General features: G+C 41.9%; 1 protein-coding gene across 1 annotated transcript in view; it reads left to right on the plus strand.

Annotated features, from left to right (window-relative positions):
* Nucleotides 1-18,224, plus strand: part of LOC109302237 (neurobeachin) — a 564,850-nt gene that overhangs the window by 245,192 nt on the left and 301,434 nt on the right. The window contains exon 9 of the mRNA XM_019523799.1: nucleotides 15,920-16,117. Within this exon, the coding sequence (XP_019379344.1) occupies nucleotides 15,920-16,117 (198 nt within the window). The remainder of the gene's footprint in view (nucleotides 1-15,919; nucleotides 16,118-18,224) is intronic.

Raw genomic sequence — 18,224 nt, forward strand, 5'->3', positions numbered from 1 at the left:
GAATTTTCCAAGATAATGGCCAGCAGCTCCCTAATCATACCAGCAAACTCCTCAGCACCTTTGGGTACATTGCATCTGGCCCCATGTACAACTTTTCTAAAGAGTCTCTAACCTGTTTTCTTTGCCACTGTCAGCTGCTTCCTGCCTTCCCAAACTGTGCTGCCATGTGCAGTAGTCTGGGAGCTGACTTTGCCTGTGAAGACTGAGGTAAAAAAGGCATTGACTATACAGCATTTTCCACATTATCTGTCACTTGTTTGCCTCCCCTATTCAGTAAGGATCCCACAATTTCCCTGATTTTCCTCTAGTTGCTGACATGCTTGTTTAAACCCTTCTTGTTACTCTTCATATGCCTTGCTAGGTGCAACTCCCATTTCATTTTGGCCTTCCTGATTTCATCCTTATAAATATTTCAGTTCATGTAGATTTAGTAATTTTAAAGCATTATTCTATGTTATAATGTTTCAGCATTAGAAAAGCAAAAATATTTAATGGTCCTGAACCAGGATTTTTTTGGAATATTTGAGATCAGTGTCCTTTGTTGTTCCAAGGTAGATAAATGCCACCCTGATGTTAGTTAATTTTTTTTTACTCTTGTCAATTACTTCATTGACAAGGATAGCCTGAGTTACAGTTGAGGAATCTCCAGGCTTGATACTTTTGTATATACTTTGTAAAGAGTCTTCGCTGCTAATTACCTCATTTGCAGCATATGCTCTTCCTGGCTCTCATTCTCCATGGGTGTGTAATGCTGAGAGCAGTCCCCATTATTTCTCTCTCTCAGCCTGCCTGGCTATTGCTAAATTCTGCAGTCCTGATGGGATCCAGGCTTGGGGATGATTCTGATCCTCTCTCTTTTACCTGGGAGCAGAATGCCTCCCTCTTCAAGTTGCTGGTGAATCTGCCTCCTGGCACCACCGTATCTCCCCACATTCACCAGCGCAGCTGGTTTTCATTGAGGCAAAACCTCTTCCCGGCTGATCTGCCATGAGTCTGGAGCTCCCCCAATGACTTTCAGTTCACAGGTAGGACTTCTTCTGTCCTGTCAGGGACCTCTGCCACTCCTCATTTGTTTCCTGGTGCCCAAAGGCAAACAGTGTGTTGGCTTTATGCCTGGTTTTGGCAGCCTAATCACCCAGTCTCCTCCCAGGTGTGTAATCCCCTCCACCTGGCAGGGGTTCATCATCGGGTCAGTCTGATCCGACCTTGTCTCAGTAACATGGCTCCTGACTGATTCCCTGTTACAGTGGGGTTGAGCTTGTCGTTTTTCAAAGTAACATCCAGGCTAATAGAGGAGTATAATGAATACTAGCAAATTGCCTGTCAAGAATGATGGGCCTGGCAGGGATGGAGCTCAGCTGGGCGGGCCCGATCCCATTCCCCCCCCACCACCATGGCCCAATCCTGTTCCCTGCCCAGCGCAGTGGGCCCAACCCTGTTTCCCCTACTTGCGTGACAGGCCTGCCCCTGCCCCTTCCCCCTTGTGCTACTGCCACCTCCAAGGAGCAGGGGGGCAGGGGTGAACCTTGCCCTGCCATCCTCTCTGTACCCCATAGCCAGCATTCCATGGTGCCACCTCCTCCAGGGAGTTGGGGGGGGCTCACCCCAACCCCGTGCTTTGTCCCCTCTGTCCACGCCATCATGGCAGCGCTCCACTGCACCACCACTGGCTCCTGTCCTGAACTCCTCCTGTCCGGAACACTCTTATGGACAGACAGATAGGCTAAGGCTTTCATATATATATAGATAATGTATTGCAGGAATAGTAAATGTAGTATGAAGTACTGGAGAGAGGTTCTACAGAGAAACTATGTGATACAAAGAGAGGTAAGGGGGAAGACACAGCATAGAAAAATACAGAGAAGGAAAATTGACCAATTGCAATTACTATGAAGTAGAGATTTTTTTTTTTTTTTTTTTTACCCCAAAAGAAAAGGGGGAAGAAGACCATAAAAAATGACAGGAAAAAGAGGACAATAATAGGACAAAGAGTGTGGAGCTGAATGAGTCTGAGATGGAAGAGAGAAAAGGGATTAAGAAACAAAGGCAGAAAATAAAATTATGTGTACAGTTTTATGGTGTTTTAACTTTTGATGACATTTTATTTCTATATTATTTTTAGCAAATGTCATATATATTTAACTTTAGTTGAAAAGGATGTGCTGGATAGCTCTTTTGAGCAGTTCAGTATCTGTGTATTAATAATTCTGGCATCTCTCAATCTTATAGTTTTATTAACTGGATAAAAATACAGTTCGGACAGCAAGAACACTTCTTTTGAACATCACTGGTAAACCTGAATAGTCTTTCCCTTTACTTTCTTCCTATATCATATCACATTCTGCTTCTGACATTTTGTTGTATTCAGTCATTTAGGGAAGAGAATGCTTTAACAACTCTGTAAAGTATTTGGTTAAGTTGTTTATGCAAATGTCAGTGTACACACATATTTTAATATAAATTACCAATGACTCAGTTTTAGACTGCAGCTACTTTTTATTTTGTAACAAATAGTTCAATATGTGAGACTGGAGAAGACTCAATTTCCTCAAATATACAGACAGGTTGAAAAACTACATCCTCTAAAATGCTAAAAATGCTTTTTTCTGGAAATGATAAATGTTCAGTTATGCCAGTATGAAAAATTTACTGTACAGATTAAAAAAAAACCAAAAATAACCAGAACTAAACTAAGGCACTCTGGATCCTAGGTTTGCCATCACACCAAAACACTTCCAGTTCAGTGACTGTACAGTATGGCTGTGCAAAATTTTGATGGGTGTTTCGTTTCAAAGCTGTTTCAGCACGTTTCGAGCTTGAAACAGCAAAATCAAAATGAAACAAAAGGCTTCGAAACACGTTCAAAACAAAACAAAGGGCACTTCAAATATTTCAAAAGTTTCAAAAGAGTTTGAGTTTTGAAGCCGGGCTTGCTGCAGCTAAAACAGAAACTAAGGAGAGGGAGGAGAAAGAGGGGGGAAGGACTGCTCTGATATTGACATGTGTAGCTGGAAGTGGAGGAGAGCCAAGGCTGCACTCCACCTGGCTCTTCCAGCCCCACGGATCTCAGCCTGGTGGCGGGAGGTGGCAGGAGAGCCAGTGGTATTGCTGCTTTGAACACAGGCCTGGCCAGTGGTTCTCCACTGCCTCCCGCCTCCGGGCTCAGCTCCATGGGGCTGCAGAGCCTCCTGCCGCCGGGCTGTCTTGCCAGGGCTGTGCAGTAGCTCCAGCACTGGCTCTCCCACTGCCTCTTGCTGCCGGGCTGAGCTCCATGGGGCTGACGCAGCTGCTTGGAGTGCAGCCCTGGCGAAGAGCCAGGTGGCTGGAGGCTTTGGAGCCCCCCATGGAGATAAGCCTGGTGGCGGGAGGCAGCAGAGAGCCAGTGGCAGAGCCACTCAGAGTGTAGCCCTGGTTCCGAGTGCAGCCCTGGCCAGTGGCTCTCCCCCACCTCCTGCCACCAGAATCAGCTCTGTGGGGCTGGTGGATCCACTCAGAGTGCAGTCCGGCGGTGGGAGGCAGGGAGAGTCAGGGCTGAGCTCCGAGTGGCTCCGCCAGCCCCGCGGAGATCAACCTGACTCCCGGCACAGCCACCGAGTGCCGGGAAGAGCCTGGTGCTGCCCCTGCTGCAGACTCAGGAGTGGCGGACACTGCCTGCCTGAAGCCACTGGGCTGCATTGTGCCCCAAGCCCCCAGCAGCGGCAGCCTCCTGTCATCCCACGTGCAGATCCAGGCACCCGCACCCCTAGGGGGAGTCTGGCACAGCTCTACAGCCCTCCTGGGGGTGCGGGCCCTGACATCTGCTCATGGGATGACAGCAAGCTTCTGCTGCCAGCAAGTGATATGCGTTTTCCTTTGAACTGTTTGAGGTGCTGTTTCACAACCCCCCCTGAACCTATCTCCTTGAAATTTGGCAGGTTTCGTGCCTTTTGAAGGGGTTACCATCCCTGAAATTTTCATCTGAATCTGGCAAGAAATTCCAGTGTTATAGGCATTTTCATTATTCCACATTATAGCCTATGGGCAAAACATCAAAACACTTTGAAACAGTTTTGACGAAATGAAACGGAATACTGCTTCGAAATGAAACACTGTCCCTTTGAAATGGCGAAACAGAAGTTGAAATGAAACAGTGCAGTTTTGCACAGCTCTACTGTACAGTAGTGCTGTTCTCTAAATAAAGTGGGCATGTCAGGCACCTGATAGGAGATTTGTTAGGCTGGTGAAAGGTGACTTTGTTCTCCTTCACAAAGAAAGAAAGCTGGCAGTTGGGAGACTTCTTGCCCTGTCCCCTGGAACCAATTATAGGATGTTCCATATTTCATCATACATGGCAACAAGAGGTTTATCCCCACCTCCTGTCAAAAAAGGTAGTGAAAGTAGGGTGGGACTCTTCTCTTCTTTGTAGTGACAACGGTTCCAGCTAGGCCATTACGGTGCACAGGGCATAAACTGACCCTACCGATAATTGTCCAGTCAGCCTAGAAACAAAACTGACATACAAACAAAAATCTAAAGCCTTACTGAAACCTTTTCAGCCGGTTCGGTCATCATTTTCACGCCTGATTTCCTAAAATTGCTCCTTGCTCCTCATTTAAATAAAAATGGACTAATGCTCAAAGGTGCTAAGTACATGTAGGTCCTAATGACTCAGAGCTGGTTTTGCTCAACACTTCTGAAAATCAGGCTAGTGCTTGGATGCTATTTTTAGGTACCTGCTTTTGAACATTGACCTAAATTCCTATTTATTCCAGATCTGTTTCTTGAAAACTGGGGACAGCACCTTTTTGGTATCCACAGAATATTATATTAGCATTAACTGCTGAAGATGATGTTTTCAGTGGGCATTATACTAATCTTTTTCTCTTGATTCATATCAAGTACCAAATTGTAGATTACTGTTTCTCCTAGATCAGGCCTCAAGAAGGCCCTAGGGGATATGTGTGGGTGGGTGGGGATGGAGTGCCACCACACACCATCCCGTGGTGCCGTGCAGGCGCCACCTGCCTGGCCGGACCCGGGGGCAGCTGTGGGAAGCTCGCATGCGGCGGCTGCCGCCACTCCGCATCTGGCTGCATACTCCTCCTACTTCCTGCTCCACGTCTGGCCTCTGGGGGTATACTGCTCTGCGTTTGGCTGCTGGGGGTACACTGATCCAAAAAGGTTGAAAACCCCTGTTCTTGGTAACTGTTTTTTCAAAAGGTAAACATAGTTTGTCCTGCCAGTTGGGTGAATGTCTTTTTTCAAACTCTTCTAAATTTCATCCTTAATTTTATCTTTGAATTACTACTCCTGATAAATCCTGCGCTCTCCATTATGTTGTCAGTGAAGCACAGCCTGTCAGCCTTGAACTCTTACTACTCGTTGCTTAATGCAAATGTCCTTTCTCTGTCTTTTTTTTTCCATTTTCAAAATGAAAAAGGTTAAGGTTAAGTTTCCTTCCTCATAATTCATGCCCTGTGTTACCAGATTTAATTACCTGAAAGTTGCCATGCACAAATTTTACTCATACCATTTGATATTACCTTACTTATCCAAATCCAAGACGACTTTGAATTTTGGACACCCCCAATAATTAGATTCTAGACATGGAAAATTATAACAGATTTATAATTTTCCATATCTATAATCCAATTACTGGTGGGTCATTTAAAATTTGTACTCTCCCTCCCCCCGCCATCCCTGCTAGTGCAGCAGGAAGGCAGCAGCAAGGGGCAGGTGGGGTGGGAAACAGACAGTCTGATCTCTACCCCTTGCACCCTTGCTGTCTTCCCCCCCTCACTTGCCTGCCCACCTTCTCCCCCACGATGTTCTGCTTTCCCCAGTGATCCAGGTGCAGGGGGAGCCCCAGAGTTGCTCCTACTCTGCATTACAGGGAGCTGTTGTGCAGAGAGTCTTGTTCAGCACCCTGCAGGTTCCTCCTTCCTTGCCTGCCTCCCTTCTCCGGGTCCCTCTTCTCTGCTGGTTGGGAACAGACCTGGAAGGAGGAATCCACATGGTGCCACTGCAGGTCCCTGCAGCATGGGGCAGAGGCAACTCTAGAGCTTCCCTGTGTTTTCTGTGAGGAGTTGTTGTGCAGGGAACTGAAGACCACTGCTTTCACAGCTGCTCCTCACAGCTCCCAACTAGAGCAGTCTGATACTCTATTTTAAGATGAGGCTTTGTTTTCCTCGCAGTGTGTGTGTATGTGTGTGTGTGTGTGTGTGGCAGGGGGGTGGATCTTCATCTTGGAATAGGATAAATACAATAAATTATTATTTGTTGCTGTTTATGGTGATCAATAAATTTTCAGTGAATTCTCTATAGATCCTAGCTCCTCCCAGAAGAAGTGGCAGTCTGCTACTTCTCTTAACATAGGTTTTACAACACTTTGCTGCAAATTCTGTAGGCCTTTTTCAGATGCAGCCATATATAATAATGGCATGAAAGGACTCAAATTCTCACCTCTTCCCAAAAATGATACAAGGAAGCGTGATATTTTTGGTCACTTGACATAACAAGCTGTTCTGTAAGTGAGGAAGCATATCAAGTTCTCCAGCCAAAAACACACATTTCTAATAAGGCAAGCTAGTGTTCCTCATGGGATGTGTATTAAGAAAGCAAGTCAAGGTTATTGCTATAGCGGGCTAGAAAACATGGTCAGATACTCAGCAGTGCTTATGATTCAGTGTGTGATATAGTAACATGCACTAAAAGCTCAGCACCCTGTAGGTTCCTCCTTCCTTGCCTGCCTGGATAGGGTGGATTGTTAATTTTGAGTGAGTGAATGACACCAAGTTGGGTGGAATTGCAGACACGCTGGAGGTCAGGACTAAGATCCAGAGTGACCTGAAGAGATTGGAAAAATGGTCCACAGTCAGTGACCTAAGATTCAACAAGGACTAGTGCATAGTAATTGTGTTTGCAAATACGGACTGGAAAATAACTGGCTAGGCTGCAGTACTGCAGAGGAGAACCTGGAGATTACAGTGGACCATAAGCTGTGTATGACCTACCAGTGTGCTCTGATTGACCAAAAAACACCAAAAGCACACTAGGTTATTTTAACAGGAATGTCATTTGCAAATCAAGGGAAGTAATTCTTCAGTTCTATAGCAGGAGTGGTGAGTCTTTACTTGGAGTACTGTGTCCAGTTTTGGGTCCCACACTTCAAAAAGGATGTGGACAGTTTGGGAGGAGGCCAGCAGAGAACAACAAAAATAAATAGGGGTCTGAGCAGCATGACTTATGAAGAAAGGCTGAAAGACTTAGGATTATTTAGTCTGGAGGAGAGAAGATTGAAGGGGGGATTTGATAGTAGTCTTCAAATACCTGAAGGTTGAAAAGATGTAGAGAGAGCAGTACTCTTCTGTACTGACAGGAGCTGGGAATCTTAACGTGACCCCAACTGCCAGCTGGATTATACTCTCACCCAGTTGTGGACCTGCCTGGAGAGGTTTGTGGAGGAGGCAATGTAGGCAAAATACATCAGTGACCTTAAGGGGAAACCCAACCAGGGCAGAGTCTTCAATGTCACCTCAAAGGGGGGTACCAGTAACTACTTCCTGCCTTGAGGCAACTTCACCAAGTTTGCAAACTGGCACTTCATTTACTGGATCTCCCTCAATTGCCTCTCACTAAGTGGTGCCATCTACCATGGCCACTAAGACGGAAGATGCCGGAGATGCGGTTATGAGAATGAGACCCTGCCCCATGTCCTGTGTTGCTGTAAACCCCATGTAAGAGCATGGCAACTCTGCCACAGTGCCATGCAGGACCAAGATTATGGCCATCTAAAAGTCAATAGGGGCAGTGGCCATAAACCGCACCATCCCAGACTGATAGCCTACTACATCTGGGCATTATCATAACCAATGGGGACTCTGCTGAACTCTTGTGGATCACCACCCCTGCTGATCAGTATGTATGACAGATCCATTTAAGTGGTGCTGCCACCAGTGAAGATCAACAATGTTAAGAAGAACTGACTGTTCATTTTGGTATCTGTTAAAGGAACAACTTGGTTTTGTATTTGTAGCAGAAAACTTTGGATTGCATGGGACAGGGAAAAGAGTTTGATGCTGAGAGGTTTGTGGCTCTGAGTTCCGATTGGAAAGGGAGAAATGGTAATATTGAAGACCCTGAAATTTTATTGGTTTGGATCTGAAGGTTGGTGTGTTTGGCTGTCACAGTGAGTCCTTGGTACTGAACCCTTCCTTATATGGAGAAGGAAAAGAAGTTAAACTTAATGCAGCTGTGCTCTTGAGAGATGAACATTCTGATGAGAATCTGATGCTTGATCTTGCTGGTCTTTTCTTAATACTGGATTATTGTTGAATATTTTTTTATAGAGGGGATTTGCAAAGGCAGTCCATGATAAATAAAGACTGCATTCTCATAACATGGATTCTTTGAGTGTAATGTATTTACAGAAATATGTTGTTCTTCTCTTGCTTTTTCTTCATAGTTAGAATGGATGTTCTACCTGGGGCAAGGTGTGGTATTTGTTTCAGTAGCATCCCTTATTAGTTTTGTCGTGCACTGTTGATATGAGTCTGCACATATGTTGACATAACATTGGTCCTTGTACGTGTGAAGAACTGAAAGTAATGTAAGGTGGTTGTTTAATTAGCCAATATGTTAATTTTTTCTGACTGCACCAAGAAATATATAAATATAATAGAAACTTAATTGCCCTGAGTATATCTGATGAAAAACAAGATGTGAGGGTTTTATGTTAATAACGCTGAGACTTTATGAACTTAAGCAAACAACAACTCATGTAATGTGGGGTCATTATTTCTACTTTGCTTGTTTTCACCTGTCTGAGGAAGGCCACCATCAGTCCATTACTTCCTCGAAGTGGGTTACAGCCCATTGCTGGGATTTTACTGCTCTACCTTTGTATGAGGCTTAAAGGTCTGTGGAAGAGGACTGTTTCTTCACCATACTGGGCATCAGGAGTTTCAACCCCAAGTCAGGCCTGTCCAACTGATGGTTCATGGGCCACATGCAGGGTTAGTTTGAGGCTGCTGGGCTTGCACCCTGCTGCTGCTCATTGCATTGCTTCAGCAATAGGCTTTAGCTTTCTGCCCTACTTCAGGGTAGTCAGGTGAACCAGTATGGCACAGCCGGCAGAGCTGGGGAACAGCAACATAACTAAGAGGGGGGAGCCAGGTCAGCAGCCCCAGGCACCACTTTTTGGGGAGCAAAAAATAGCTGTAACAGCAGCAGCAGTAGCTGATTGTGCCACTGTGATTGTCAGCTGGTGCTGTCAGGGGTTGTACAGCTGTCTGGCTCTGCCTCTGCCAGGGAAGCCCATGGTGTGGGGTATTGCACGAGATGACACTGTTTGGTGTGGGACATTTCACATACCCAACAAATACTTATTATTATTCTGACAACTACATTTTCAAAAGAATACAACTGCAGTGAATGTATTCTATTCTAGGTCTGTAGCAGCTGAGCAGGGCTTTCACCTGTTGTCAATAAACAACTGTCACACCCAGTAAATGTTTGTCTCATCTCCCTCTTGTTAGCTGGTCTATATAGAGTAGGGGCAGGCAAAGCCTAAGTAGAGAGCTGCTCCAGGGCCAGGATCTTGCACTAGTGACTGCAATCTGCTTCCTGCATGACCCAGCTCTGGACCAAACTGTTACAATTGCAAGATCCCAGCCTGGAGCAGCTCCCTGCCCAGCCGTGCAACCTGCCAATGCTGCTGGTGCCTGTCTCCATGGAAGCTCTGGCCCTGTGCTGTTACGGCCCCACTGCTGTTGGGGTCTCTATGGAAAATAGCTACAGCAACATGGGCACGGCCTGCTGGGATATGGAGTTTCACCACTGGCCAGATCTGCCATTTTGCCCACCCCTAATATAACAGATGGCAATCTGTTACTGCCATTATTACATTGTTTGCTCAGGTGGTAGAGGTCTGTGTTCTGGTTCTAATGATGCTGATGAACTATATGGACTCCAACATGGTTCATGTGATGGCTTGTCAGTTTTATTTCAATTTTCTTCCTTAACAAATCCTAGGAAATTGAATCTAAATAAGGAATTTAGCTGTGTACATTGTGAAGATAATCACTCAAAAGTTAAAACTAGTCCTAATTGATTTAGTGAGTAACATCCATATTATATAAAAATGGGGGGAAATGTAACTATTGAGGTGATTATACCAGTATCAAACTGCATGCATGCAAGGGGGCCAAATTTAATAGCTTTAATTCTGCCACATCCTAACTTCCAAGAATATAAAATCAAAGTTTCTGTGTTTTTTAGTATGGCTGTTATATGTGTAGTATATATCAGTTCTCTGAATCCATTTCCGTTTTTCAACAAAATGTTAATAATCCCTTAAATGTTACTTGCAAAGGAAATAAAAATGTGCCCTGTTTGCTGCTCTAGTTTTACAAAGAAGACCTGAAAAAATATTCTATATGTTTTATCTCCGCTCAAAATATCCAGGTCTGAACTTTTCCCTTTGTGCTAGAAGATTGGAAAATTAGTGAGATAATCAGGTGACAATTACAAATGCTTGAGAATGGAGGCAGTTTCAGGTCGAGTGTTTACAATAGTTTTGTTTTCTGTTTAAAGAAAATGATTATGAATTCTTGTAGGGGGGGAGTGAGAGATTAAAAAAACCTTGTTTTTTCAATTGAGAGCTGAGAGCTGTTATTCCAATATGTCTACTTTTCTGCCTAAAAGGAGAAGAATATATAAGAGACTGCAGTTTTGACCAGAGGCAAAAAAAGATAAAGAAAAAAACCCCCATATTGCCTCAAACTTCTATGCTGTTCAGTGCATGTAGCACAAATAGATTTTCATTCTTGACAGTTCATTGTGAGTGCTTTTCCTAAGGTCCATACAAATACAGCCTGCACATATCGTTTGCTTCCTAAATTAACTGCTTTTTGGTGGTTTGGATTCATTAATTTAACACCCCCCCACCCCCAAAATAAGATAATAAATATTAAGAATAACCTAGCCTGAAGGGGAGGCCTTAAATTAGATACCTTCCCTTGGAAGTGCTCATCTGGCATCCTATATCCTCTTTTTCTTATGGACTTACTACCACCTAGGCTAAGTACAGACAGTCAAAAAGCCTGAGGCTGAATAGATTCAATCGTCTCAGGTTAGTCTAAGTTGTGTAGATTAAACTAATAAGCAAGTGAACGGACATTCATGTTTGATTTTGGAGATGGAGCCACATGCCTGAAGTGGCCTAAGCCAGAGGTCAGAGTGTGCTAGAGTATGCCTCCCTGCTCAGCTGGAGCAGATTGCTTGAGCCAAGGCTAACCTGACCACCCTGTGAGGTGGAGGGATTGCGAGAGAGGTGCAAAGCATCCTGGGATGCCGGGAGACTGTGAGTTAACTTGATTCTGGAGGGGTCTGGGACAGAAGTTCAATAAACTGATCTAACATCATTCAGTTGAGTCTGATACTACATCCATCCCAGTTTATCTTAAACTGGTTTTGGCCATTTTGAAAGCAGTTTATGGACTCTGAATTTCTGTTGTGTTACAAATTTGAACTGGTTTCTGAGAAGATATACTGGTTTATGTGTAACTTCTGTCCCTAGCCCTAATGTGCCAAAGAGGGGTAGTGGCTTGTCTGTCTGAATGAGTTGACTAGGTCCCATTTTTAAACTTTTCCCAATAAGATAAACAGCTGCTAGAAGGTAGATATTTCAGTCATCCTATTCTATTCAGTTTTCTTTTTTAAAAAGTATGTGTCCATAAATGTAATTAATTGAGGGGAGCTGAGGGAGGAGGGGTGTACTTAAAGGAGGTCAGTCTTCTTAGTTCTGAAAGTGTCTCACTATTAAAATAATTTTTCATGATCTTTTTAAAGTTGACTTATCTAACTTGGAGGGATAAATCAGATAGCATTTCCTGGTATAAGTATCATAAAGAAAGCATCATACTGTGTGAATTTATTCAATATCTGCATTAGCTGTCTCACGAATCTATGCTACTTGCACTACTACAAGACTAGTCATCAGGGTATTTCTATGTGTGCATATAGTGAATCTCTTCTCTCATGATACCAATCAGGTAGGTAACAAAGGATCACTGTGTGCATGCATTTATTCAGTCTTTTCCTTTCCCTTGATGATCCTGAGTGTGAATCTCAGGGGAGTTCCAGATTATAATCATTCCCTTTAGGTTTTGAAAGTAAAAGTTTATTTTTTTTCCTGTTTGTTTGCTGAAGTCTTGACACATGCAAGAGGAAACCTGAAGCTGTGTTTGTTTGGATTTCAGGCAATGATCTGGAATATTAGGGAATGCACACATGCTCCAGGAGTGGGGCAGGGGGTGCTTTAATTAGTTTGGCTTCAAGAGCCGCTCTTATTAAAGTGCTGGGAGTGTGTCATGTATCGGCGTCCCTGTACTGAAAAATGGCAGTGGAGGCGCTTTAACTAAAACTCATCAAATATCTGCTTTTCTGAAGTTATTGAATGAGCTTTAGTTAAAGCACCACGTGCCCCCCTTTCCCCCGCCACCATTTTTCAGCATGGGGATGCTGATACACAAGATGTTGCCCTTTGTTCTTTATTGAACTCAGTGTAAACTTACAGAACCAACCAGTGGTATAGATCTGAAATCTGTGTATAAAATGAATTTGTTTCAAACTAAAACTTTTTGAAATTCACAGTATTCATTTTTGCTCTAAACATATATTAAACTCCAATCAAGTGTTTATGCAACTCAGTTAAAATGTGGTCCTCTCCCCCACTTATGCATCCTAAATAATTTCTTTTAGTCTCATTTTTCCTCAGTAGGTAACTCTTGTTTCATGGCGGGGCAGGGGAGAGGTGAAAGCCCTATTAAAATACCAAAAATTGAAAAGAAATGAGAGCTTATTTAAAAATATGACCTATGAATGCAGCACATCCTTATTCATTTGAAAGCTCTCACATATGTATCTTTTCTACTTTTTCTGATATTTTTGAGCCTTGATTCCTCTTAAAGTAATAGGTCAAAGTGTTTGTTTTATAAGTTCAACATGATTTGATTTTAGACGCCTCTTTCAAACATTCAAACGTTATGATAAAATTGATTTATCATCTACTTGAGCAGGATATGCTTTTTATATTCTTAGTTTTATATACCCTCTTGGTTCTCATGGGGGATTTCAGTCACCCTGACATTTGCTGGGAGGGTAATCCAGGAAGTTTTTGGAGAGCCCAAAACCTCTTATGAGGTTCAACGAGGACAAGTGCAAGGTCATGCACTTAGAATGGAAAAATCCCATGGACCAGTACAGGCTGTGGGCTGACTGGCTGGGCAGCAGCTCTGCAGGAAAGGAACTTGGGTTTACAGTGGACAGTAAGCTGAATGTGAGCCAGCTGTGTGCCCTTGTTGCCAAGAAGGCTAACAGCATACTGGGCTGCATTGGTAGGAATTTTGCCAGCAGGCCAAGGGAAGTGGTTATTCCCTTCCATTTAGCACTGGTAAGGCCACATCTGGAGTACTGTGTTCAGTTTTGGGCCCCACTATAGAAAGGATGTGGACAAATTGGAGAGAGTCCAGTGGAGGGCAACAAATATCATGAGGGAGCTGGGACACACAAGTTTCAAAGAGAGGCTGAGGGAATTGGCCTTATTTAGTGTGGAGAAGAGGAGACTGAGAGGGGGTTTAATAGCAGCCTCAACTACCTGAAGGGGGATTCCAAAGAGGATGCAGCTGGACTGTTCTCAGTGGTACAGATGAGAAAACAAGGAGCAATGGTCTCAAGTTGCAGCAAGGGAAGTTTAGGTTAGATGTTAGGAAGAATTTTCTCACTAGGAGAGTAGTTAATACTGGAACAGGTTACCTAGAGAGGTGATGGAAGCTCCATCTCTGGAGGTTTTTAAGAGCCAGCTAGACAAAGCCTTGGCTGGAATGATCTAGTTGGGATGGTCCTGCTTTGAGCAGGGGTTGGACCTCCTGAGGTCCCTTTCAATCCAAATTTTCTCTGATTCTATATCTGAAGGACCCGGGTAAATTTTGTTATTTACCTCTTGTTTCAGTCTTTACAGCAATAAGAAGTTAATCAAATTAACTTGTTGAGTTATGTTACAAATATCTAACCAATCATCCAATTTTTACAGTGACAAAGTATCATGGACTTTTGCCTTGAAATTCTCTGTCATGCCTAAGCTAACAATCCCCAAACTGGCAGTGTGCAAAATAAAATCATATGAGCTTTTTCTCTGCAAGCAATATTTTTAAAGTTCTGAATTATAGAATTATTTGCTAAGTAGGAAAAAAATTTATGTGGTAAAATCATTAAATGCTTGTAGTCTAGTTTTTCTCATGTGCTGTAAAATTGTCAAAAATAGCAAAGAAGGGTTTGACACTATGTGTAATATAATGCTTTTAACTCTGGAATGGGTAAATGCAAGACTGATTTATTTGTACTTTTAAAGAAATTGTCCCATTTTTAATATAATACATATTTTTTCAGACTTCTTTTGTAACACAAATTGTGTATCTTTATAAGTTGGTCCCAGTTAGCAGTCTGCTGTAGAAGCTAACTACACTGTATGGAAAATAACTGTAAATTGGTGGGAAATAATATTGTGTGTGATATACAGGAGTGTTTCTATATCCCGTCTGGACAGCCCACTAGAATTTACTGATGTAATTACATACAAGATTGAGGTGGGGGGATGATAATAACTGGGCGGGGGGTGTGTGTGGAAATTGAACAGAGCAAAAAGTAATGGAGAAGTTTCATGTTTTAAAATCAGTTGCACAGAAGACTTGAGCAGTGTGAATTGTAATTATCCTTGGAAATATATTATTTAAAATGAGTGATTTTTTTTTTTTTTTTACAAGAGAAATTTTAACTTTGAAATCAAAACTATAATATTTTAATAGTAATAATTTCTAACAACTTTGCATTACTTTTTATGAATACTGTGTTTTTCCACTGGTGGTCCTCTCGGAGCTGTCAAATAATTGTAACATGCTAAACCAGTAAGCCAAGTAAAGCTGACAGCTTGTTGCAAAAAGTAATAAATGTATATCTTCATGCTTGGTCAACTTGGCAGTGTTGCCAGAAAATGCAGTTTTGGATCAAATATGAATCACAATAGATTTGATTAGTAATTTTCTGTCTAACGTTTGGAAATCATTACTTTGAAATATGGCATTTGCGATTTGATTCTATTTTTGATTGTTGTAAATATTTTTTTCATATCAGTAGTTTTTTGGAATATGTTAACTGGCTGTCAGCTAATAAATCATGGGGTACATGCTCTTTTAGAGAAAAACCCACTAAATCAAAATGGTTTTGGCAAAAGCCTCAGGAAATATGAATGCATAATGTATCCCATTAAAATGTTCTCTTTGGTCTTAATAGACAGTAGGGTATAGGTAAAAAGTCAAAGAAGCAAGAATAAAAATGTGAAAATGTATTAAAATGTTTGAACACTCATTTGCAGGATGTAAATAAGTAAGATTGCTTCTGATTTTTGGCAATTCCAATGCGTGTCACTGAACACAAATATTTTTTGTTTAATGTTGCCTGGTTATTTTCCATTGTTAGTGTTTTTAAATAAAAAAGACTTCATATATGATTAGGTCAAGTGATGTAATTTATGTTTGGGTAATTCAACTTACATTACCCTAACTGAAAATGTAGAATAATTTAAATGCCCCATGTTAGGGAAGTCGTATATCTTGAATTATTGTTAATTATGATCCATTTCTGTAGCAGAAGATAATTTTGCGAGCTGGTAAATATTTAAGATATAATAAAGAATAAACTTTGCTAGTTGAAAAAGGAACTGGTGTAATATTAGAAGACTGAAAATACTTAACCTATATCTTTAAAGGTACTGAAACATTTGGGAAAATGTAATTCTGTACTACTTGCCATGTATTCTCTCAAATGTGTTGTGGTTCTTCTTTGTTTAAAATATATAACTGTCACCTTCCTTTTTTTCCCCCAGAGTACATTCAAATTTAAATCTGAGAGTGACATTCACCTGGCTGAACACCACAAACAGGTTCTTTATGATGGGAAACTTGCAAGTAGTATTGCCTTTACTTACAATGCTAAGGCTACTGATGCTCAACTATGCCTTGAATCCTCACCAAAGGAAAACCCTTCAATTTTTGTACATTCCCCACATGCTCTTATGCTTCAGGTTTGTGTATATTTGTTTTTCTTCTTTTTTTGTCATGTATTTATTTGTTAATGGAGCTTGCAACAGGGCAGACTATAGAAGTTAATTGAAGGTCTGTTTCTGATTATCATATTTTCTTGCATAGAACATGCCTGAAATATAATGCCTTGTTACTGAAAGGCAGAATGAAGGAAAAAACGAATTTTCCGGAGTGATGGCTTCATAAAGCAGGGACAGAGCCTAATTTTCAAGTCATTTACGTCCCTTTCCTGCTTAACTAATGCTGAAACCCTAGCTGCTGCTAAAGTGTAGTCTCCATGGGGTGGATCTTTGATTTTGAGATGAAGTAAAGAGTCTCTGATGCTGTAAAATATAAGGTGAGAGACCAGGAGCAGGTAGCAGACAGCAAAATTACACTTGCTAGAACATCAATACCATTGAAAAGGAGAGACAATTGTTGACACCTGTGGAATGAAGAACAGTGAACCATTAATTCAGTTGATGTCCTCAGCTGCCGTACTGTGGAGCAGGAATCAAAACAGGGTGCTTCTAACCTGGGCAGAACTTCCCCACTTAATACACACAACCCAGTTTGAGGGGCTGATTTTAGGAGAGGGAGGTGTGTGTGTATATGTGTGCTGTATAGGAGAAAATATGGTAATATTTTTAACTGTTGGTATGTATAGACTCCAGTAAGGGTGCACTAACCCTTTATTACTGTTCTTGTTGAGGCTGTCCTTTTCTTCCTTTAACCCAGGGAATCTTGTATTGTCTGTGTGTTTTACGTATTTGCTTCATCATGGAGGACAAGTATTTGCATTTGTGTTGTCTATCTTTGGTTATAAAATTTAGGGTTGTCAAACTCAAATAAGCTTTTGGGTCTTATTCCCTGCCAGCAGCAGGGGGTGGGGCATGCATGCTGTGGGCCCTTCACTGGGTTGGACCAGCCACCTCTGGATCCAGTCCATGAGGCTTCTTGATATGGCTGCCAGAGCCACTGTGTTGGCACAGCCAGCACTCAGAGAGTTAACACCACTGCTACCCATCCCTACCCACCTCTTTCCATGCTGACTGCTGCTAATTATAGTTGCCAGTGGTGATCAGAATCCAGAAATTTGGTGGTAAGGGTGAGAGTGAATGGCAGTGTTTAACCCCTGGGCACTGGCCTGTAAGTACCATGGGCAAGATACAGAAAGGGTTCATTCAGTCTGCAAGAAACCGTGGAGGTTAAATGAATGATGAACACAATCTGGATCTTGACACTTCTGATACAGTCATTTCATTTCTGATGAGATGTACTGCTTGGAAAAATACACATAGCAGCATTTTTTGTCTCCAGAAATCTTGTGTTTTTATGCCAATTTTACCAAACCAGAAATTCTCTGATATCTACTAAATCTATATTATTTATGATAATCAGGGATCCTGGTTTTCTCTGATTAAAAAAAAATCCCCAGTTTTTTGCTTTAAAAAAAGTGACCCCAAATCCACATTTTTCCAGGATAAAAATGAAACACCATACACACACACACACACACACACACACAATAGTGATGTTTCATTTTAATCATGGAAGAAAGTGAATTTTGGGTTACTTTTTTAAAACTGAAAATTGAGGATTTTTTTATCAAAGAAAACCAGGATCTCTGATGATAATACGCTATTCTCCTGTAGCAAAACCCCCAGTTTTTCTTTTTCTTTTCTTTTTTTTTTAAATGCATTCCCTCCCCTTTCCCAACCATTTCTGACTTTGTCTCTCCCTCTCTATTCCCTATAGATAAGTATAAGTGAGCTAAGACATAGGATAAGCTTCAGCATTTTATTTTGGTAGCAGTTGTATTTGTTTTGTTTTTTCTCCTTCTTTATATTGTATAATTATTATGTTTATATTGATTTTTACTATTCTATATTACTGTTTTACTGGTACTATATGATTTAGGCCTACATATGTAAGTTAGCATAAGTCACGTCAAGTTTCCATTTTGTTTGTCAAGTCTTCATCCTGTCCCCAGGCCTGGTTGTGTAACCCATGACTCACAGCTACCCTTCCTATGTGACTTGGTTCCTGAATGAATGGGGATGAATGAGGGTGCTTAAGAGACAATGGCAGTAGGTCTAAAAATAGCTC

This window comes from Gavialis gangeticus, unplaced genomic scaffold, assembly GCF_001723915.1.
Source record: "Gavialis gangeticus isolate Ggan-Ray unplaced genomic scaffold, GavGan_comp1, whole genome shotgun sequence".
NCBI classification, from domain to species: Eukaryota; Metazoa; Chordata; order Crocodylia; family Gavialidae; genus Gavialis; species Gavialis gangeticus.